At 37.3% G+C, this 17,608-nt stretch overlaps 1 protein-coding gene across 1 annotated transcript in view; it reads right to left on the bottom strand.

The window, feature by feature from the left end:
- The window catches only part of TMTC2 (transmembrane O-mannosyltransferase targeting cadherins 2), a 432,486-nt gene that overhangs the window by 60,591 nt on the left and 354,287 nt on the right, over positions 1 to 17,608 (bottom strand). Inside the window, 2 exon segments of the mRNA XM_047741689.1 lie at positions 1,891 to 1,954; positions 15,350 to 15,464. Coding sequence (XP_047597645.1) covers positions 1,891 to 1,954; positions 15,350 to 15,464 — 179 coding nt within the window.

Genomic DNA, 17,608 nt, shown 5'->3' with positions numbered 1-17,608 from the left:
CAGCTTGGAGTCCACTTCTCTGTCTTCCTGTCCCTCTCCTTCTGCCCTCCCCCTGCCTGCACATGTGTGCACATGCACGCTTTCTCTCTAAAATAAGTAATCTTTCAAAAAAATTAAAGATCTCATATTCAACCACTATAAACACTATACAAAGATGGTCACCTCAGGCATTTACAAAGCTACACCTCCTAATGCCTCCTAGGTCTTCCCCTGCGTCTCCTAATTCCCTTTTCCTGATCTGTTTATCCACAAGGCACTTATTACTGTCTGATACTATATATGTTTTACTTATTTTTCTATTTCATCTTCTCAGACCAGACTGTCAGTTCCTAAAGGGCAGGGACTCTGGTCAATTTTGTGCACTTCTGCATATCCAGTGCCTGGAATGGTCCTTGGCATTTAACAGGTACTCAGTACATATTTACTGAATACATAAATGAGAGGACCGTTACTATTTTCATTTCCTAATCTTCTGGCTTGCATTTCCTTCGATATACTGCATTTCCCCATCAAGCTTTCTGTTATGCACCGAGTGGCCTGGGTTACAATGTGATCCCACTTATCAACTGTGATACTGAGTGAGTTATTAATTTCTCTGGGCTTGGGCAGAATGGGGACCACAGAAATATCTGTGGGTTGTTGTGAGAAATGAATGAGGGAATTCCCATGAAGTACTTAGCACAGTGTCTGACGCTTAATCAGTGTGTTCAATAAATTTTAGCTGTTATTGTTCTTACCATTATAACTATTAAGTTATTTTCTTCTGTTGCAAACAGCTCACCAATTCTTGAAGTACCGCATAATTAATGAAACTGGGGACATCGACATTCAGGGCTAAGGTTACATGTGGTTGTATTTGCTTAAAAAAAAAACAAAACTCCCCCTGTGGGTTGCATTCAGGGAGCATTAATTCTCCTCTTTTGTGCTCCTATAGGGCTGTATGTACCTCTGTGTAGCAATTGCCACACTGTATTTGAACCAGCTGATCATCTTCAGTGTTCTCTGCTCCATTATGTGGTCTTCTAGGGAATGAAATCTCTGTATCCTATGGCAAAGCAGGCACTCTATAGATGTTTGCCCAACGGATTAGTTACTATATAGAAATGAGACTTATCCCACTATCTGTAGTCATACCACACGTGCACTTTCATTACTGTTTCAAAATTACATTTCTCAACAGACAGTCAAGACCTAGAGAGGAAGGGGAGAAGGCTTTAGCATTGGAGGGTGATGCCAGGCCGTGTGCATGAGAATGAAAGCAACACACTGGAGGTCAGTGGTGCATGGCAAATAAAAAAATGCTTAGAAGACAGATATAAAACTGGTTCTTATTTTCTCATAAATGGTTCCTCCATTTCAATAGTAATGATCTAATTTATATCCATCCCACTTTATGGAAGTGTGACTACCCAGGGAAAAATTCTAATAAAAATATACTTGATAAAGTTGAAAAGCACAGTTATTAGAAATGAGGACTGTGCAAGAGGCAGAGGCACAGCTCGAGGTCTGAGTGTATGTAAAGATCAAAAAAAGCTTATGATGTTAGGAAATCCTTAGGTATTTAACACCACAGCAAAAAACACTTTCAGGGAACTGATTTTAAAAGCAACCAAATGCCAAGTATTTGATAATGCTAAAACCTGTATTCAAATGATAAAACCGTATGGTATGGTACTTTACACAGGATAGAAAACAGCAATTTCTATCTCTGCAAAAAGAAAAGAAGCTTGAGACTGGGAGATAGGATTGTTGAATTAGCCATTTAGTAAGTATTCAGAAGAAGCGATCAGAGAGAAGAAGCCCCAGTATCATGAGGTTTCTATGTCTAAAGCTATCACATGCTGTGACTCTATCCCTTTGAGTAATGTTTCTCATTAGGAAGGTACTTACATTAGGTCTCAGTCTGGCTGCCAGATCATAATACTTCTCGGCTGCTTCATTGAGGCTGGCCTGTCTGTTAAAGATGAAAAAAAAAAATCAAACTATATCATTTATTTTAAAATTTCAGAGAGGTGAACCAGAATCATTATGCAGCAAGATAATATTAACTTTTAAAAATATTACCGTCATACCAATCAAACTGTAAGTTGCCTAAAGCAGATAAAATACATTAAATTGAATGCATGCAATGTACTTATTGTCTTTAAGGCATTACAAATAGTATCTCAACATAATCCTTTCAGTAGTTATTATTAGTTTAAATTTACGTATTGAGAATTAGAAATGTTATTTTTATTTTCCAAGCTAACCCAGATAATGTTATAGGGTTGGGATTCTCCAGCTTCAACTGGATATCCCAGAGAAATCTTAATTTTTAAAAATAAAATGTCAAAAAATTCTCTATCTACAAGTCAATTTTCTTTCCAATTTAGGTGGTGAACTTTCCATTGTGTGCAACCTACAGGGGAAAAAAAAAAAGGCCAGATTCTTCCTCTCCTTGCTCTCTGCACCAGGGTGCACCCATGACACAGCCTCAGCTCATTTTATGTTCCTGCTTGAGAGTTACATTTCCGAATGAGAGACAGAAAGATGAAAGGATGGCTACCTTTACTGACAATGGTGGAAATAATAGGCTATATCCTGGTCAGACTCTTTCTGTAAAACAATTGCTATCACATGTTCTGTCTCTTCCCCGTTCCGGGGCTACCTTTTTTTCCTGCTGATTCAAGCTATATTCTCTGGCCTTTAGTGAATTCTGTCATCCTTGAAATAGCCAGTTTCTCTTGACTAACACGAAATACGATGAGTGAAGCTGTTGACTTACACAAATAAGATACACACTGAATTTTAATAAGTTTATGCATTGTCTGTTTTTGCAATTCAAGAGATACTCCTAGGTTTAGCCAACTGGTTAGCAGGAGAAATAAAATCTCAGGGTCCTGAGGAAGTCTGGCCAATTAACCATCATAAACACAGTATGTTTTTCAATCATGCCATGCTGCTTCATAAAACCCTCAAAGATGGTAGGTAATAAAGGCTGGAAGTTCTTGGAGTTGTATTGTAACTGGTGACTATTTGCAGAGTATGGAAATGCTATAAAATAAGTCAAATTCAACTTCCAATGATGCATACAGCACACCTATAATGTGAACAATAATAGTAAATGGCTTAGGGTCTGAAGTTGAAATGGAGTACTTTCTTTTGAACCTGTGATGTTGAGAAGCTTCTGACAGAATTCAGTGGAATGTTACTCAACCATAAAAAAGGATGAGATCTTGCCATTGGCAACAACATGGATGGATTTAGAGGGTATAATACTAAGACAGGGAGAGAAAGGTAAATACCATATGATTTAACTCACCTGTGGAATTTAAGAAACAAACGAACAAAGAAACAGAGACCACCCCTCCCCCATATGCTTAAATACCTCTAGAGAACAAACTGGTGGTTGCCAGAGGGGAGCTGGGTAGGGGAAAGGTGAAATAGATACAGGGGATTAAGAGTACACTTATTTTGAAAAGCACTAATGTACAGAAATGAATAATCATTATATTTAATTGCTATATTGTACACCAGAAACTAACATAACACTGTATGTTAATTATGCCTGAATACAAAATAAATAAATACCAAAACAGGGCAGGCAGGAGTCAGGGGAAGGAAGAAGTTTTGAGGTGAGAAGATGACAGAGAGGTCAGGAATGAAGAGGAGAAACAAAAATTAACTCTATCAATTAGAAAATCACATTCAGGCTTTAAAAGAGGAGGTTCACTAGCCTATAAAATTGAATTTGCACTTTGGTCAAGTGCAAATAAAAACTATAAAGACATATCCTATGCAACCATATAAATAATAGGAATAACTGAAGATAACATCTCTCTGGAGACCAGGACATATTTTTCTAATTTTTAAAGGAAAAATAATTAGAAACACTGCTATTTTTAATGGGGTTATAGAGAAAGTAAAAATCCTTGACCTAAGGCTCTACTGGACTCATGACAGTTACAACGTGCTGTTGCAATTTATATTCTCATAAATGTTGGAAGTTCAATTTCAATATGTTAAGAAAAGTACTTTAGTCTGGTATGAAACAGTAAAAATTCCCTTGCTAGGGTATTTAATGAAGGTTTCCTCCACCAAATTATAGAATCATTTTGGTTCAAATTCATTTGGAAATTTGAACCAGAATTCATTAGGTCATGCCCTGGAAGGGTTTTCTCCAGAGGAAAATAAAAGGCAGGGAGGTAGGAAATTAGAGTAACTTAATACTACAAAGAAGTTAAGTTACTTTGAAGCAAAATCAACCAATAGATGTCTAACATGGAAAGCATAGCAAACATTAATATTCACCTTTATGGACACCCAAATTCATCAGGTAGATACGGATCAAAGAGAAACTGAGGAATTCACTAGATGACATGCCTTTAAAATAATAATCAATAAAACTAAAAAAAAAAAAAAAAAAGTTTTCTCCCCCAAAATGATTGTTCATTTTTAAAGTCTTCTTTGTCTTTAGTGGTTTAATTTCCAAGGGAAATATCTAGTTTAGAAGGCTTAGTTTCTTAACCTAGAAGTAGAATTGATGATATTCTAACGAAATAGAAAAAAAGTAGAGTTTATTAGATTTGTCATATAACTGTGAAAATTAATTTTCACTCTAGGACAGTAGGGGAAAGAGTATGTCAATTCTACCCACCGAATGTTCATTTACTATTCTTGTTTTATTCTCTAGATGAGAGAAAACTCATGATGGACTGGCCATGTCCACTTTACAAGGTATGCTGTATTTTATACTCGCCTGCAAGAAGCATCATGGGAGTGCTTAATACATCTTTATTGCAAAGATGATGGAATCATTAATCAATATTTGAAAACTAAGGAAATTAACAATATTCTGCTAGTTGCTTAGGGGCTTCCTGAATTGTCAAGAACCTCAACCACTGAATTGTTAGCACAGACCGCAGGACTCAGGTTGCCAAAACTATCAGGATAGACTTTATTTAGAGAAACTGATGAATAATTTTTCCTGAATATCCCTATCCTTTCTTTCTTCCCTATCTCTTCTCCGGGACAGAAAACTTCTAAATCCTCTACCTATGTGTCACTTACAAAATACCAGGAACTGATTACTCCATGTTTCAACAACACCATGAAGTAAGTGCTATTACCATTCCCATTTTACAGATGGTTAAATGAGTTTTAGAGAGGTTGACAACTCCCCCAAGGTTACATAGCTGGAAAATGAGAGATCTGGGTCACAGACTCCACAGCTAAGTATCTGAACCACAGGATCACGCTGATATCTTTGTATATACTAAGATGCTGTCAAACGATATGGGATACATTGTTCAGTGGCAGTTTACCCCAACAATTTCTACATCAAATACTAAGAAAGGAAGAAAACATGCCTTTTGATTATAATGTTTAAAAGCCACAATTTAGGGGCACCTGGGTGGCTCAGTGGGTTAAGCCTCTGCCTTCGGCTCAGGTCATGATCTCAGGGTCCTGAGGTTGAGCCCTGCATCCAGCTCTCTGCTCAGCAGGGAGCCTGCTTCCACCTCTCTTTCTGCCTGCCTCTCTCTCTCTCAAATAAATGAAATCTTAGAAAAAAAAAAAAGCCACAATTTAAGTGTAAGAGATGAGATCTGTAAAGGGAAGAATATGGAGGATGTTTGCAATAACAGGTTTTACTTCCTGCCCACGTCCATCCCCCATATTGATAAAAGTGCCCTTCACTAGACTAAATCGAGTAGACGATAGTTTTAAGAACAGAATGAAATACACTACTGTGGTTTGCATCATGTACCCCAAAAAGGGGGAAGGGGAGGAACTGAGAAGAAAGGCAAAGAAATAGGGAATGAGGGAAAGTGAGAAGAGTCCTGGATACTCACTTCCTTACCCCCACCATGTTTTTAGGGAAGAGTCACAATTAGGTATGGAGGGCAACCATAAGTTTCCCATGTGTCCAAGTAGAAGACTCAGAAAATGGGTAAAGGGGAAAAGCAGTTGGCTCTGCCAAGAAATCTCCCAAGCCAGATGGAGACAACCTTGTGTTTTGACCAAGACACACTTTACAAAGCTAGGAATGAGATAATGAGATATAAAAATTATTCATACCAGGAAGGTACACTAGGTCCAGATGGGTGACTACTCCCATCTAACATGCCACCCTTAAGAGTCAACATAAAGTTATGTCCCATATCATCTACACCAATGATAGACTTATCAACCGGAGATGCAGATGGGGGCTCCTATCTCATTGCCAACTCCTGCTGGTCATATACATAGGGCCCTCCCTGTCTTCACCCCTTCTGTGGCCTCTCAGGACCAGGAAAGGTAAAGAAGTAGAAACAGCCTCCAGTATAAACCGGACTGTGATGTAAACCTTGGATTCTGAAGAAATTACTGAATTGTGCTACCTTTAAAAAGTCTTCATTTTTTAATTTATTTTATGTTTTTAAAAGATTTTATTTATTTATTTGTCAGAGAAAGAGAGAGAGAAAGCATACAAGCAGGGGAGATGGCAGGCAGAGGGAGAAGCAGGTTACCTGCTGAGCAAGGAGCCAGATGCAGGACTTGATCCTAGGACCCTGGAATCAGGACCTGAGCCAAAGGCAGATGCTTAACTGACTGAGCAACTCAGGCATCCCTGAAAGTCTTTAAATTCAGTACTTATGCTATCCAAAAAAAGGTGTGCTTAGAGTGAAAACAGGAATGAAAGTCACAAACAAATGTTATTATCTGATTACTACAGAATTCCATTTTGCACATGGGACTATGAAACCTTTAACTGTTAAAAATACAGAAATACATTTCATATATCTAATTCCCCTCTCTGGCATTATTTTATAATAGAAAAGTATCTTTTGGAACACAGGTTTATGGCCCAAATTCCTTTTTTTATTGATTTTTATTTATTTATTTTTTAAGATTTTATTTATTTATTTGACAGACAGAGATCACAAGTAGGCAGAGAGGCAGGCAGAGAGAGAGGAGGAAGCAGGCTCCCTGCCGAGCAGAGAGCCCGATGCGGGGCTCGATCCCAGGACCCTGGGATCATGACCTGAGCCGAAGGCAGAGGCTTTAACCCACTGAGCCACCGAGGTGCCCCTATGGCCTAAATTCTTAAAGGAAAAGATATATATAGGAAATTTGGGAATCAATGATATTGTGAAGCAACAACTTAATACACTCTATGAAATGTTTGAGGGGAGTGTGATTAAGAGAATCATTTATAGTTACATATGTTTGTACATATTCTGTGAAAGTTAAGGTTACTAAATTCAAAATTACTTCCTTGAAAATATAAAAAATAAAAACTCTAGCTGCAGCTAGAAGGCTATAATTATTAATAGCTGTAAATTGTCAATTTTAAATTAAAAATTATTTCATATGAAAAAATTATTTCATATGGATAGTAACTACTGTCTGACTCATATAAAAGATAATATTTTATTAAAGCCAGTAATTATTCTAAGATAACTTATAGGCTTTCTTTTCCCCCACTCCTTCCTCTCCCTTCCCTTCTCCTTCTCCTCCTCCTCCTTCCTTCTCCTCCATCTTCTTTTTCTAACTAGAAAACTGTCTGTCCTTATATCATGAAAGTAAAATGAACAGTAGCTGAATTTTCCTGGGTTCTTGCTAACAGTGAAACTGAAGTGTAGCTTAAGTTACTCAAAGCAGCACTAAATTTTAATTCTAATTGATAAATTATACTAGGAATAGACATAGAATTGAGATAAACAAGGACATAAAAATGTGTGGAAAATCTTAAAAGGGCAAAACTAGAGTCACACATATATATAAAAACAATGAAGTAGAAAAGATCTTTATAATGGAACTCCTAGAAGATATTGTTTATGACCACCAAGCCATCTTAAGTGAAAACCTCTCTCTCAATACATCAAAAATAGCTTTATGATCTGTTGGTATCCATCTCAGTTCTAAACATAAAAGTTGGTGAGGTAAAGCAGAAATGTAGAAGTAACAGAGGAAAACACTAGGCTGATGGTGTAATTTCACAAAAGATTCCTCTGAGCTAGAAACTTCCTGATGCCCCAGGAGAGTGTGAGCTCATTCTTTCATGGCCTCCAATCTTTCAGGGCTGCTAAAGACAGGGTAAGCCTATGTCTAAACAGATGAAATGTACCGGGAAAATGGAAAGGGAGGAAATATTTATTGGTAATGTCAATGATTATAGTGTTCATATACAGTAAATAACTCTTTATGTTCAGCTGGTAATGCTTGGGTGGGAGAAAGAGTTGGGGAGTGTGGAAATAAGAGAAGCAAGATAGAACTTTCTTGCAGGGCTAGTCGAGAACCCACACTCTAAGTATCACTTGGGACTTGTCAGAAGTGTAAAACCTTAGGCACCACCCAAACGTACTAAATCAGAACTTGCATTTGAACATGTTCCCCAGGTGATCCACATACACATTACTGTTGGAGAGGCACTGGGTTGGAACACGCTCACCTTTAACCTCATCTATCACTGCCCTTTGCTTTAAAGACCTTACAACCCATTATAACTTAGTTGAAATAAGCCCCCTTTGGGCCAAAATTTGAAACTAATGGACAATTTATAATTAAACAATCCAATGACTTTTTGAGGGGTTTTTGGTAATTTTTTTTTAAAGATTTTATTTATTTATTTGACAGAGAGAGATCACAAGTAGACAGAGAGGCAGGCAGAGAGAGAGAGAGAGAAGCAGGCTCCCCACCGAGCAGAGAGCCCAATGCGGGCCTTGATCCCAGGACCCTGAGATCATGACCTGAGCCAAAGGCAGCGGCTTAACCCACTGAGCCACCCAGGCGCCCTGGTAATTTTGTAAGTATTAAAAAAGAAAGGCCTAAAGAGCTTAGGGGAAAAAATATATATCCAACTTGGGCGTGTGTGTCTGTGTGTGTGTGTGTACACTCCCAATCTACCTTGAGAAATAATCTGATTTGGTTCCTTTTTCCCTTAAGAATTTAAATTTTAAGTCATTTCCAGTGGAATTTATAAAGAAATTAGTATATTTAAATTCTGTGTCAAGCACAGAAACTTAAAGATAACAATTTTTTTTTTTCCCCATATGTTCATTCTGCTCTCTAGAAGTCAGGGCAGCAATGGGAACCAGTTGGTGAAGTACAGTTTTGCTTTCTTTACTACCTTAGGGAGCAATGACAACCTGGGCCCTTAGTCCTGGAAAAACCATATAAGTTCATGCTTAGCTCAGCTATAAGTGTGTCCTTTGTCAGACACTGTACCATTCTAAAAACTTAATATCCCTTTGAGACACAAATGTCACATTCTCCCTCCTATGAATGTAAATCTATTTTCTAAAATTTATCATAAAGAGGTAATTTAATAATATTGGAAGGATCTTACTATTTAGGCTTTACACATTTGATAAACTATCGCTCTATAAATCCTTTCTCCAATAATACATTCGAGAATCACAGCCTCTGGGTAGTCACCTTATAAAGACATGAGGGAGCCAATGTGACACAGTGAAAACAGTATTATATTTGGCCAGAATACACTAAACTCAAATGCCAGCTTTACCAACGGTGGGAGATATGGACTCTCTTTAAAACTCAGTATCTTCATATATAAAATGGGAATACTATTGTCCACATCACATATATGCAGATATAATGAAGAGAGTGACAGATATGAAATGCAAAATAATAGTACCAGACAGATAGATACTTAAATAAATGTAACCTTTGTTCTTCCCTTAGTCTGTAAGTGGATTAAAAATATTTTTTCCTGCCAAAGCCCATGAATGCTATGAATCAGGTAAGGTTTGTTTTTAGTGACTCTGAAATTCCTACTGGTATCAAGGATCTTTCTGCTCTTTCTAGCTTCTAGTTCTAGGAGACCACTGAATAAATTCATCTGTACAAAATGCTCCTAACAGAATAATTGATTCAATACTTTCTTCTTAATACTCTATAGCTATAAAGTCGATTGAGTTCTAGCATTTTGAATTCCTTTGATATTTTCCTTTGATGATAACTGATGTTCTTTTTTATAATACTCTCATCCGGAAGCATCCAGTACCTTTCCCATTTTATTTGAAGTACTAACGATGTCAGCACATATAGTTAAATGTTCATCATGTGAGACCACTCAACATCTGTGATCACTCTCTCTAAAAATACATTTAGTAGTTAGCTGCAACACGGATCCCACCTTCCCAAGAAAGACACAAGCCAGAAATTCCCTCTTCTTCCAACTTTATAGCAGCTGAGATTCCAGCACATGACTCACGTTCCAACAATCGGATGCAACCTCAAGGGAACGGAAGCCAGAGGTAATCTAAGAGGGAGGCAGCAGGGTCCAAGAGAATCATCCAAGGAATGCGACTCTGCTTGGTTCCTTGTGGGTGACGGTCGCGGAGCTTGGCCTTTAGAAGCTGCTAACTCCCAGGGAGAGCCAAATAGATGGTCCGGTATTATTTCTGACTATAAAGAGTGCTTTCAAGCCCAAGACTGAAAGTGTGGCTGCAGAACACTCTTTCATAATTCCTGTTCCTTCTTCAACTGGCAAAGCATATTCTTTAGTTTACAACTAAAAATTGTGACCCATTCATGGAGACAAGTTTAGGAGCAAATGCTATTTCAGCAGTTTTGCTTTCAGTACAATCACTGAAGGCCTTCATTCTAGCTTCGAAATTTCCACTATTTGTTGATAGCTGCTTATGTGTTCTATGCTTGCCTTCAGAAATTTCCTATTGATACTAACATTTATTTATACAAAACCAAGTAAAACTACATATATGTATAAATGCTAAATATAACTACATACACATATACAGCATATAATTATATATACTTATTTACAGATATACAAATAAAACTACATATACATACTATATACCCACCACATATATATTTACATGCATATATACATACCTGTATACTATATATAATTATAATAACAATATGTAATTATTAGTGTGTATACAATATTCTCATTTTATCCTCCAGTCATTTATCCTTTCAGTCATCATTTTGATGTCTTTAGTATTTTACACTGAATTCTAAGAGATCTATAACTTCTATTTAAATTCTCAGTCTCTCAATTTTGCCCTGCCTCCACTGTAACTATAAACTCAGAAATCCTGTTAATCTCTTAGGAATCTTTTCTAATGTCATATCATTCCTCTTCCAAAGTACCTATTTCATTTCCCCAGATGTATTCTGTGTCAGAGTTAGGGTAGGTTACACTGTTGTAATAGGAACATACCCTAAACCTCAGTGAATCAGGACAATAAGGTTTATTTCTCACTTCCTTACTCAGGGCAGGTAGAGTAGGAAGGTTTGTCCCCATTTGGTAACCTCGGGATCTATTTTCACAATTTTCAAGTCAGAAAAGGGGACAAGTACTGATTCTTACAGCTTTGGTTCAGAAGTGACATACGTGGGGGTGCCTGGGTGGCTCAGTGGGTTAAAGCCTCTGCCTTTGACTTGGGTCATGATTCTAGGGTCCTGGGATCAAGCCCCACATTGGGCTCTCTGCTCAGCAGGGAACCTGCTTTCCTCTTTCTCTCTGCCTGCCTCTCTGCCTACTTGTGATCTCTGTCTGTCAAATAAATAAATAAAATCTTTAAAAATTAAAAAATTTAAAAAAATTTAAAAAAAGTGACATACGTCATGTTCATGCATATTCCACAATCCAACTAAGAACCATGAAGTTCTTCAACTTGAAGGAAGGCAGAAAAGTACAATCCTATTACATGTGTTGTAGGTGAAGGGCCGACATATTTGGTAACAGCGCTGATACTTCCACATCACATAGTGTTCTTGTGAATCACCTTGGTAACAGGAATCACGGATGTTCTAAGTGGCTCTTAGGTTTTAACTAAATCTCACCGCACAAACGAGGGCTCCTTACTTGGATATACCTGATTTGTCATACCTGAACTACCAATTTGAAATCCAGTATTTCCAAACTTTCTATGTGCTGATTCTACAGAGAAAGATCATTATCCACAACTGAGAGTTGAAATGGGTCTGTTAGAAAGTTCTCAAATTTTAAGCCTTTTGAAGGTCACAGTAAGATAAAAATTTGTCCCTTGGTGGCTAGCCTCAGGAACTTGCCTCTTCCAGTCTGGTCTCATTTAGGTGGTATGACTTTTTTTTTTTTTTTTGGTGATGAGTAGTTTTTCCTCATTGATAGATTCTTTGGGTCATTTCTTTGGGAATTAGCCAAGGCAAGGGGAAGTCAAATGTATATGTTCAAACCATTTCTTGAACTATGACATTTCCTAAATTGCTGATTTTGGATACGAGGGTAGCCATTAATCCAGCTAACCTGGACACAACCAGGGAGACATCTATTCTTCCCCTCATACTCTTTACCTCACCAAGCCCTGTCAGTTTTATATCCTAAGTATCTTGCAAAAGAAGAGAGCTCTGAGGGAAGACTATCAAAGTCAATTTATAATAATTTGGTATCCCCAGAGGAAATTACATGTAATAATAAATAAGCAAGATCTTAACAGCTAAGGATTTTGATGAGGTTGCTTTCAAGGCAAAACAAGTAACTTTTCTTACTCCTTTCAGCAAAGTCCTCAATGCTCTTGGTGAATAAGGAAAGAGGTTGGTGTACAACTTGCACAGTAAGTGCTCAAGAAATACCTGAATTTAATAAAGTCAAGAAACAGAAAAACTAAGTGAAAACAATCATGGGGGCTGCCACCAAGTGGAATAGGATATAGCCAGGCTGCTGTGGTCATAATGGCAATCAATATTAGGAAAGCGCTGATTGACTGCACATTAATGAGGAATGCAGACTGCAGAAAACTAGAAAGAAGGTTCTGAAAAATAAACCCTGAAGATTTCCACACTGCCAATGTATAACAAAAATTTTCCACTGGTTTCTAGCACTATGGTAACTAAGAAAAAGTTGGAAGTGATACATTCAACAAGGACCTTTTTTTGTATCTTAATGGGTTTTCATTGGTAGACCTTGAATTTCAGATACTGATTTAATATGTAGCCAAATACCTTGTTGAGGAAAGTATCTATTAAGATTAAGATGCATTAGCCTGTAGAAACTTGTGCATATCCTTCCTTATAAATGGTTCACTGTGACTAAAAGCACAGTTTTTTTTTTTTTAAAGATTTTATTTATTTATTTGACAGAGAGATCACAAGTAGACAGAGAGGCAGGCAGAGAGAGAGAGAGGGAAGCAGGCTCCCTGCTGAGCAGAGAGCCCGATGCGGGACTCGATCCCAGGACCCTGAGATCATGACCTGAGCCGAAGGCAGCGGCTTAACCCACTGAGCCACCCAGGCGCCCTAAAAGCACAATTTTTTATTCGTGAAGAAGAGACAGCCCTCTCCCTATAAAAGCACCTACGTCTGTCATGCAAATGAAGGTGTCTTTTTAAAAATTATCCTTGCATTGAAGGTTCATGAGATTGGCTATAGTTTACTTTTTTAAAGATTTTATTTATTTCTCCCACTGAGCAGGGAGCCTGACGCAGGGCTCAATCTCAGGACCCTGAGATCAAGACCTGAATTGAAGGCAGATACTTGATGACTAAGCCACCCAGGCGCCCCTGGCTACAGTTCATTTTATAAATACACCAACAGTTGATTGAATGCTGGTTTCTCTTTGTAGATATCAGTTTTAGGAATGCAAAAGTTTAAATGTGGAGTGAGCACATTCAACTAAAACCTCACAGTATACTTCCTTCTCAAACAGACTCTGAATTCCTTATTTAAAACTTATAAAAAGCTGGGGCGCCTGGGTGGCTCATTCGATTGAGCATCTGCCTTTGGCTCAGGTCAAGATCCCAGGCTCCTGGGATCAAGCCCCACATCAGTCTCCCTGCTCTGTTGTAAGTCAGCTTCTCCATCTCCCTGCTGCTCCCCTTGCTTGTTCTCTCTCTCTGTCTCTAACAAATAAATAAAATCTTAAAAAAAAAACAAACCTTATAAAAAGCTAGGTAGGAAGCCATGTGGTTATAAAAGGACAACACAAGGATGCTTGTGGTATTGGAAATTGTCTGTACTCTGACGAGGGTGATGGATACACAAACCTACAGAGGTGTGATAAAAAAGCACAGAACTCAATACATAAACACACACACACACACACAGGTATGAGTAGAACTGGGGAAACACAATAAGACCAATGGATTGTATCACCATCAATATCCTGCTTTTGATACTGCATTGTCATTCTACAATATATCACCATTGGGGAAACTGAATAAATGGTACAGGGGATCGCTCCATATTATTTCTTACAACTGCAGATAAATCTAAAAGGATCTCAAAAGTAAACAAAACTACTTTTCTTGAAAAGTAGTATTAAAGCCATTGAACTGTGAAGCCATTCCTCTGGTATTTTTCTTCCCTTGTAAGAATAATCTACATAATTACAAACCTATTCCTAGAGCCAAACACAGAGCCCATAGTTCGGATGTCAGTTTATGAAGCATTTAGGTGAAGATTTAATCGAGTGAAATTCACGTAAGAGAACGGGAGAAGGGGTATACATATTGCTAACAGAACAAATAGTCCTTTTGAAAAAACTGTATAAATCATTTGAGTTTCTTAAAACCACTCTCCTTTAATCTAAAACACCACTCATGGATGCAGTAACTTTCTTTTTATATTCACAACAAAAATTGTTGATCTAACTTTTAATTGTTTTGCTATTATAATAATCAGACTTCAGACTATCCTTCTGAAAATAGAAGTACTAAAAGGCCTACAAAGATACATTGTTCCCATACGTAGCAACAGTGTTAAATACAGCACCATTTTGAGGCTTTGCTAGCCCTTAGGTATATTTGTACTTGACAGTTCTCTCTACCACCAAACATAATAAAGTGCATTCACATGCCATATTCAATATAATTAATATAAAACACAAATACTGAGATGCAGTTGACCAATCAACATAATGTTTGTTTTAGACCTTTAAACAGTTATTAATTTTAATTTTTTAATTTTTTTTCAATTTTATAGTGATATTTGAAAGGAAAGGAAAATGGTCCTTGGTAATTTTCAGAGTCCTGAAGGCTTACATCCCCTACATACTGTGCACATAAACTGTAACGAATAAAATACTCCTGACCGACATTAGCGTGGTAAAACAGCATAACTCACTTCAAGAATGTGGAATAAGGGGCACCTGGGTGGCTCAGTTGGTTAAGCAACGGCTCAGGTCATGATCCTGGAATACCAGGATCAAGTCCCGCATCGGGCTCCCAGCTCCACAGGGAGTCTGCTTCTCCTCTCTCATGCTCTCGTTCACTGTTTCTCTCTCAAATAAATAAATAAGATTTAAAAAAAAAAAAAAAGAATGTGGAATAAGGGAGTATGACAGGGGACTTAGTCTACCTAAATCCTTTCCCAAAGCTGCAGTGTTGGTCTTCTAAGGCACAGGGGCAAAACTCACCTGAGCATGTGCGCAGCACTGAAGACCACATCAAACTCTGTGCTGTCCAACTCAGCGGCTTTCTTTGCCATCTCAGCTGCTTCTATGAGGCGAGCTTCTTCCAGAAGAAACTGACCTGCAAAGTATAAAACCAAGTGAGCTTCAACTTGGAAACTACTGCTCTAATCCTGCAAAACAAATAAAGTCACTACAGAGAAAAATAGAGTGGTAAACGTGATCCGAAGCTAAAATTTATATGTGCTGCTCATCTACATCTTGTTACTTGGTCCTGTTTTCTATGCCATTACCTTCTTTACAGGACATCCCAATGCATCTGTCTGGTATATTCACAAAGTTTTGTTTTTTTTTTTCCTTAAAAAACAAATCCTGTATAGACTATTGAACAAAGAAATAAAATGGATACAGCTGAAGATATATTACAATTAAGAGTTGAATTGATTTTTATTATTGGCCATTTAAAACAGCTTCTGTTTCTGATCCATATGTACAGACAGGGCTATCTATATTGAGATGTATAAACTTCTTATACTTAAGCAGCACTAAAATTATTGGAAGAACATATAAAGGTCCACAGAACATTTACTTACTTTTAATTAGACTGACTAATAAACATGGAGCAAATATTAACACGTTCACATTTTTGAGATAGCGTGAAGGTCAGCTTTGCAAGGTTAGAATTATTCCACACAGAGCCATACTACTCTTTGAAACTATACCTCAAGAACTGGTATGTAGTGTTATTCCCAAAACCCATAAAGACAAAAAAAAAAAAAAAGAATTTGGTCCAAGTTTTGGGGTGCCAGGGTGGCTCAGTGGGTTAAGGCTCTGCCTTCACCTCAGGTCATGATCTCGGGGTCCTGGGATCGAGCCCCCGTATCGGGCTCTCTGCTCAGCAGGGAACCTGCTTCCCTCTCTCTGTCTGCCTGCCTCTCTGCCTATTTGTAATCTCTCTCTATATATCAAATAAATAAATAAAATCTTAAAAAAAAAAGAACAGGCTGTTTTTCTCTTTGTTTTATAGGCGGGGATTTAGTAACAGCAAAAGTAATGATGCTAAGCCCTTTCTGAAAAAGATATTCAAATGAAAACTAAATCAGTGCATAAAAGAGAGATGCTGAAATTATTCACGTAACTTTTGGGCTTGCTGAGTTGTGGGCTAATGATTATTTCTTTTTGCTTTGGGTTTCCTGTTTGCTTAAAGTTCAAGATTTTAACAATATGAGAAAAAGTTATAAAAATGATTTGCAAGCCCTGAGCTACACAGGGAAAAACACATTTAGAAATGGTAAATGGTGAATCCTCCCTGATGGTGGTGGTTTGAAGGAGCCCATTATTTACTGCTTATCTAATACATATTACAAATTGTCTTCTAAACCAAAGCACTAGTCCTTAAAACACAAGAGGCCATTTTCTGTTTTAAGAATTTATAATAAGCCACAGATTCTGCTCATATATAAACGTGAATTGCAAAGAAATGGTGTGTAACGATAAGCCGACTTAATAAAATGAGGTGACAGACTTTTAAGACCAGGACTTAGAGACAACTTAGCTATTTCTACAAAAAGTTGTACATCACTTTCTTAGTCTATCCCCTAACATTCTGTGCCTTTCTCAGGTCTCAAACATAATTGTTAGGTCAGAAAATTATTAAGAACACTGATTTGTAAATACAGTTGACCCTCGAACAACACAGATTTGAACTGTATGGACCCATTTACATGTAGGGTTCCCCCCCCATAAATAGAGTACAGTACTATAAATGTATTTTCCTTTCCTTAGTGATTTTCTCAACATTTTTTCTATAGCTTACTTTATTCTAATAATACAGCATGTTAACACATAGATATGTGTTAACAGTCTATGTTATCAGGAAGGTTTCTAGTCAACAGTAGGCTATTAGTAGTTAAATTTGGGGGGTGTCAAAATTATATACAGATTTTTAACTGTGTGGGGATCGTGCTCCTAGCCCTCATGCTGCTCAAAGGCCAACTGTGGTTTCATTTATAAACAGGAAAACACATTACTTATGAAACTCGTGTGCACATTAACTATAAATATATTGATAGGAGATTGAGCTGAAAGTAATGCTGTTTAAAGACAGTAAAACAAGAATTAAACACTCTATGGCATAATGCAAAATAATATCTCATCATATAGATCTTAGTAAAGGATACCAGACTAAATCTATTCTTCAGTTAATTACTCTGATTACAGGTTTTAAAAATTAAAACATAATATTAATTGCTACCTACCTTCAAA

This window comes from Lutra lutra, chromosome 8 (genome assembly GCF_902655055.1).
Source record: "Lutra lutra chromosome 8, mLutLut1.2, whole genome shotgun sequence".
NCBI lineage: Eukaryota > Metazoa > Chordata > Mammalia > Carnivora > Mustelidae > Lutra > Lutra lutra.
The sequence above is the reverse complement of the archived record's forward strand: the minus strand, read 5'-3'. Positions and strand labels throughout refer to the sequence as shown.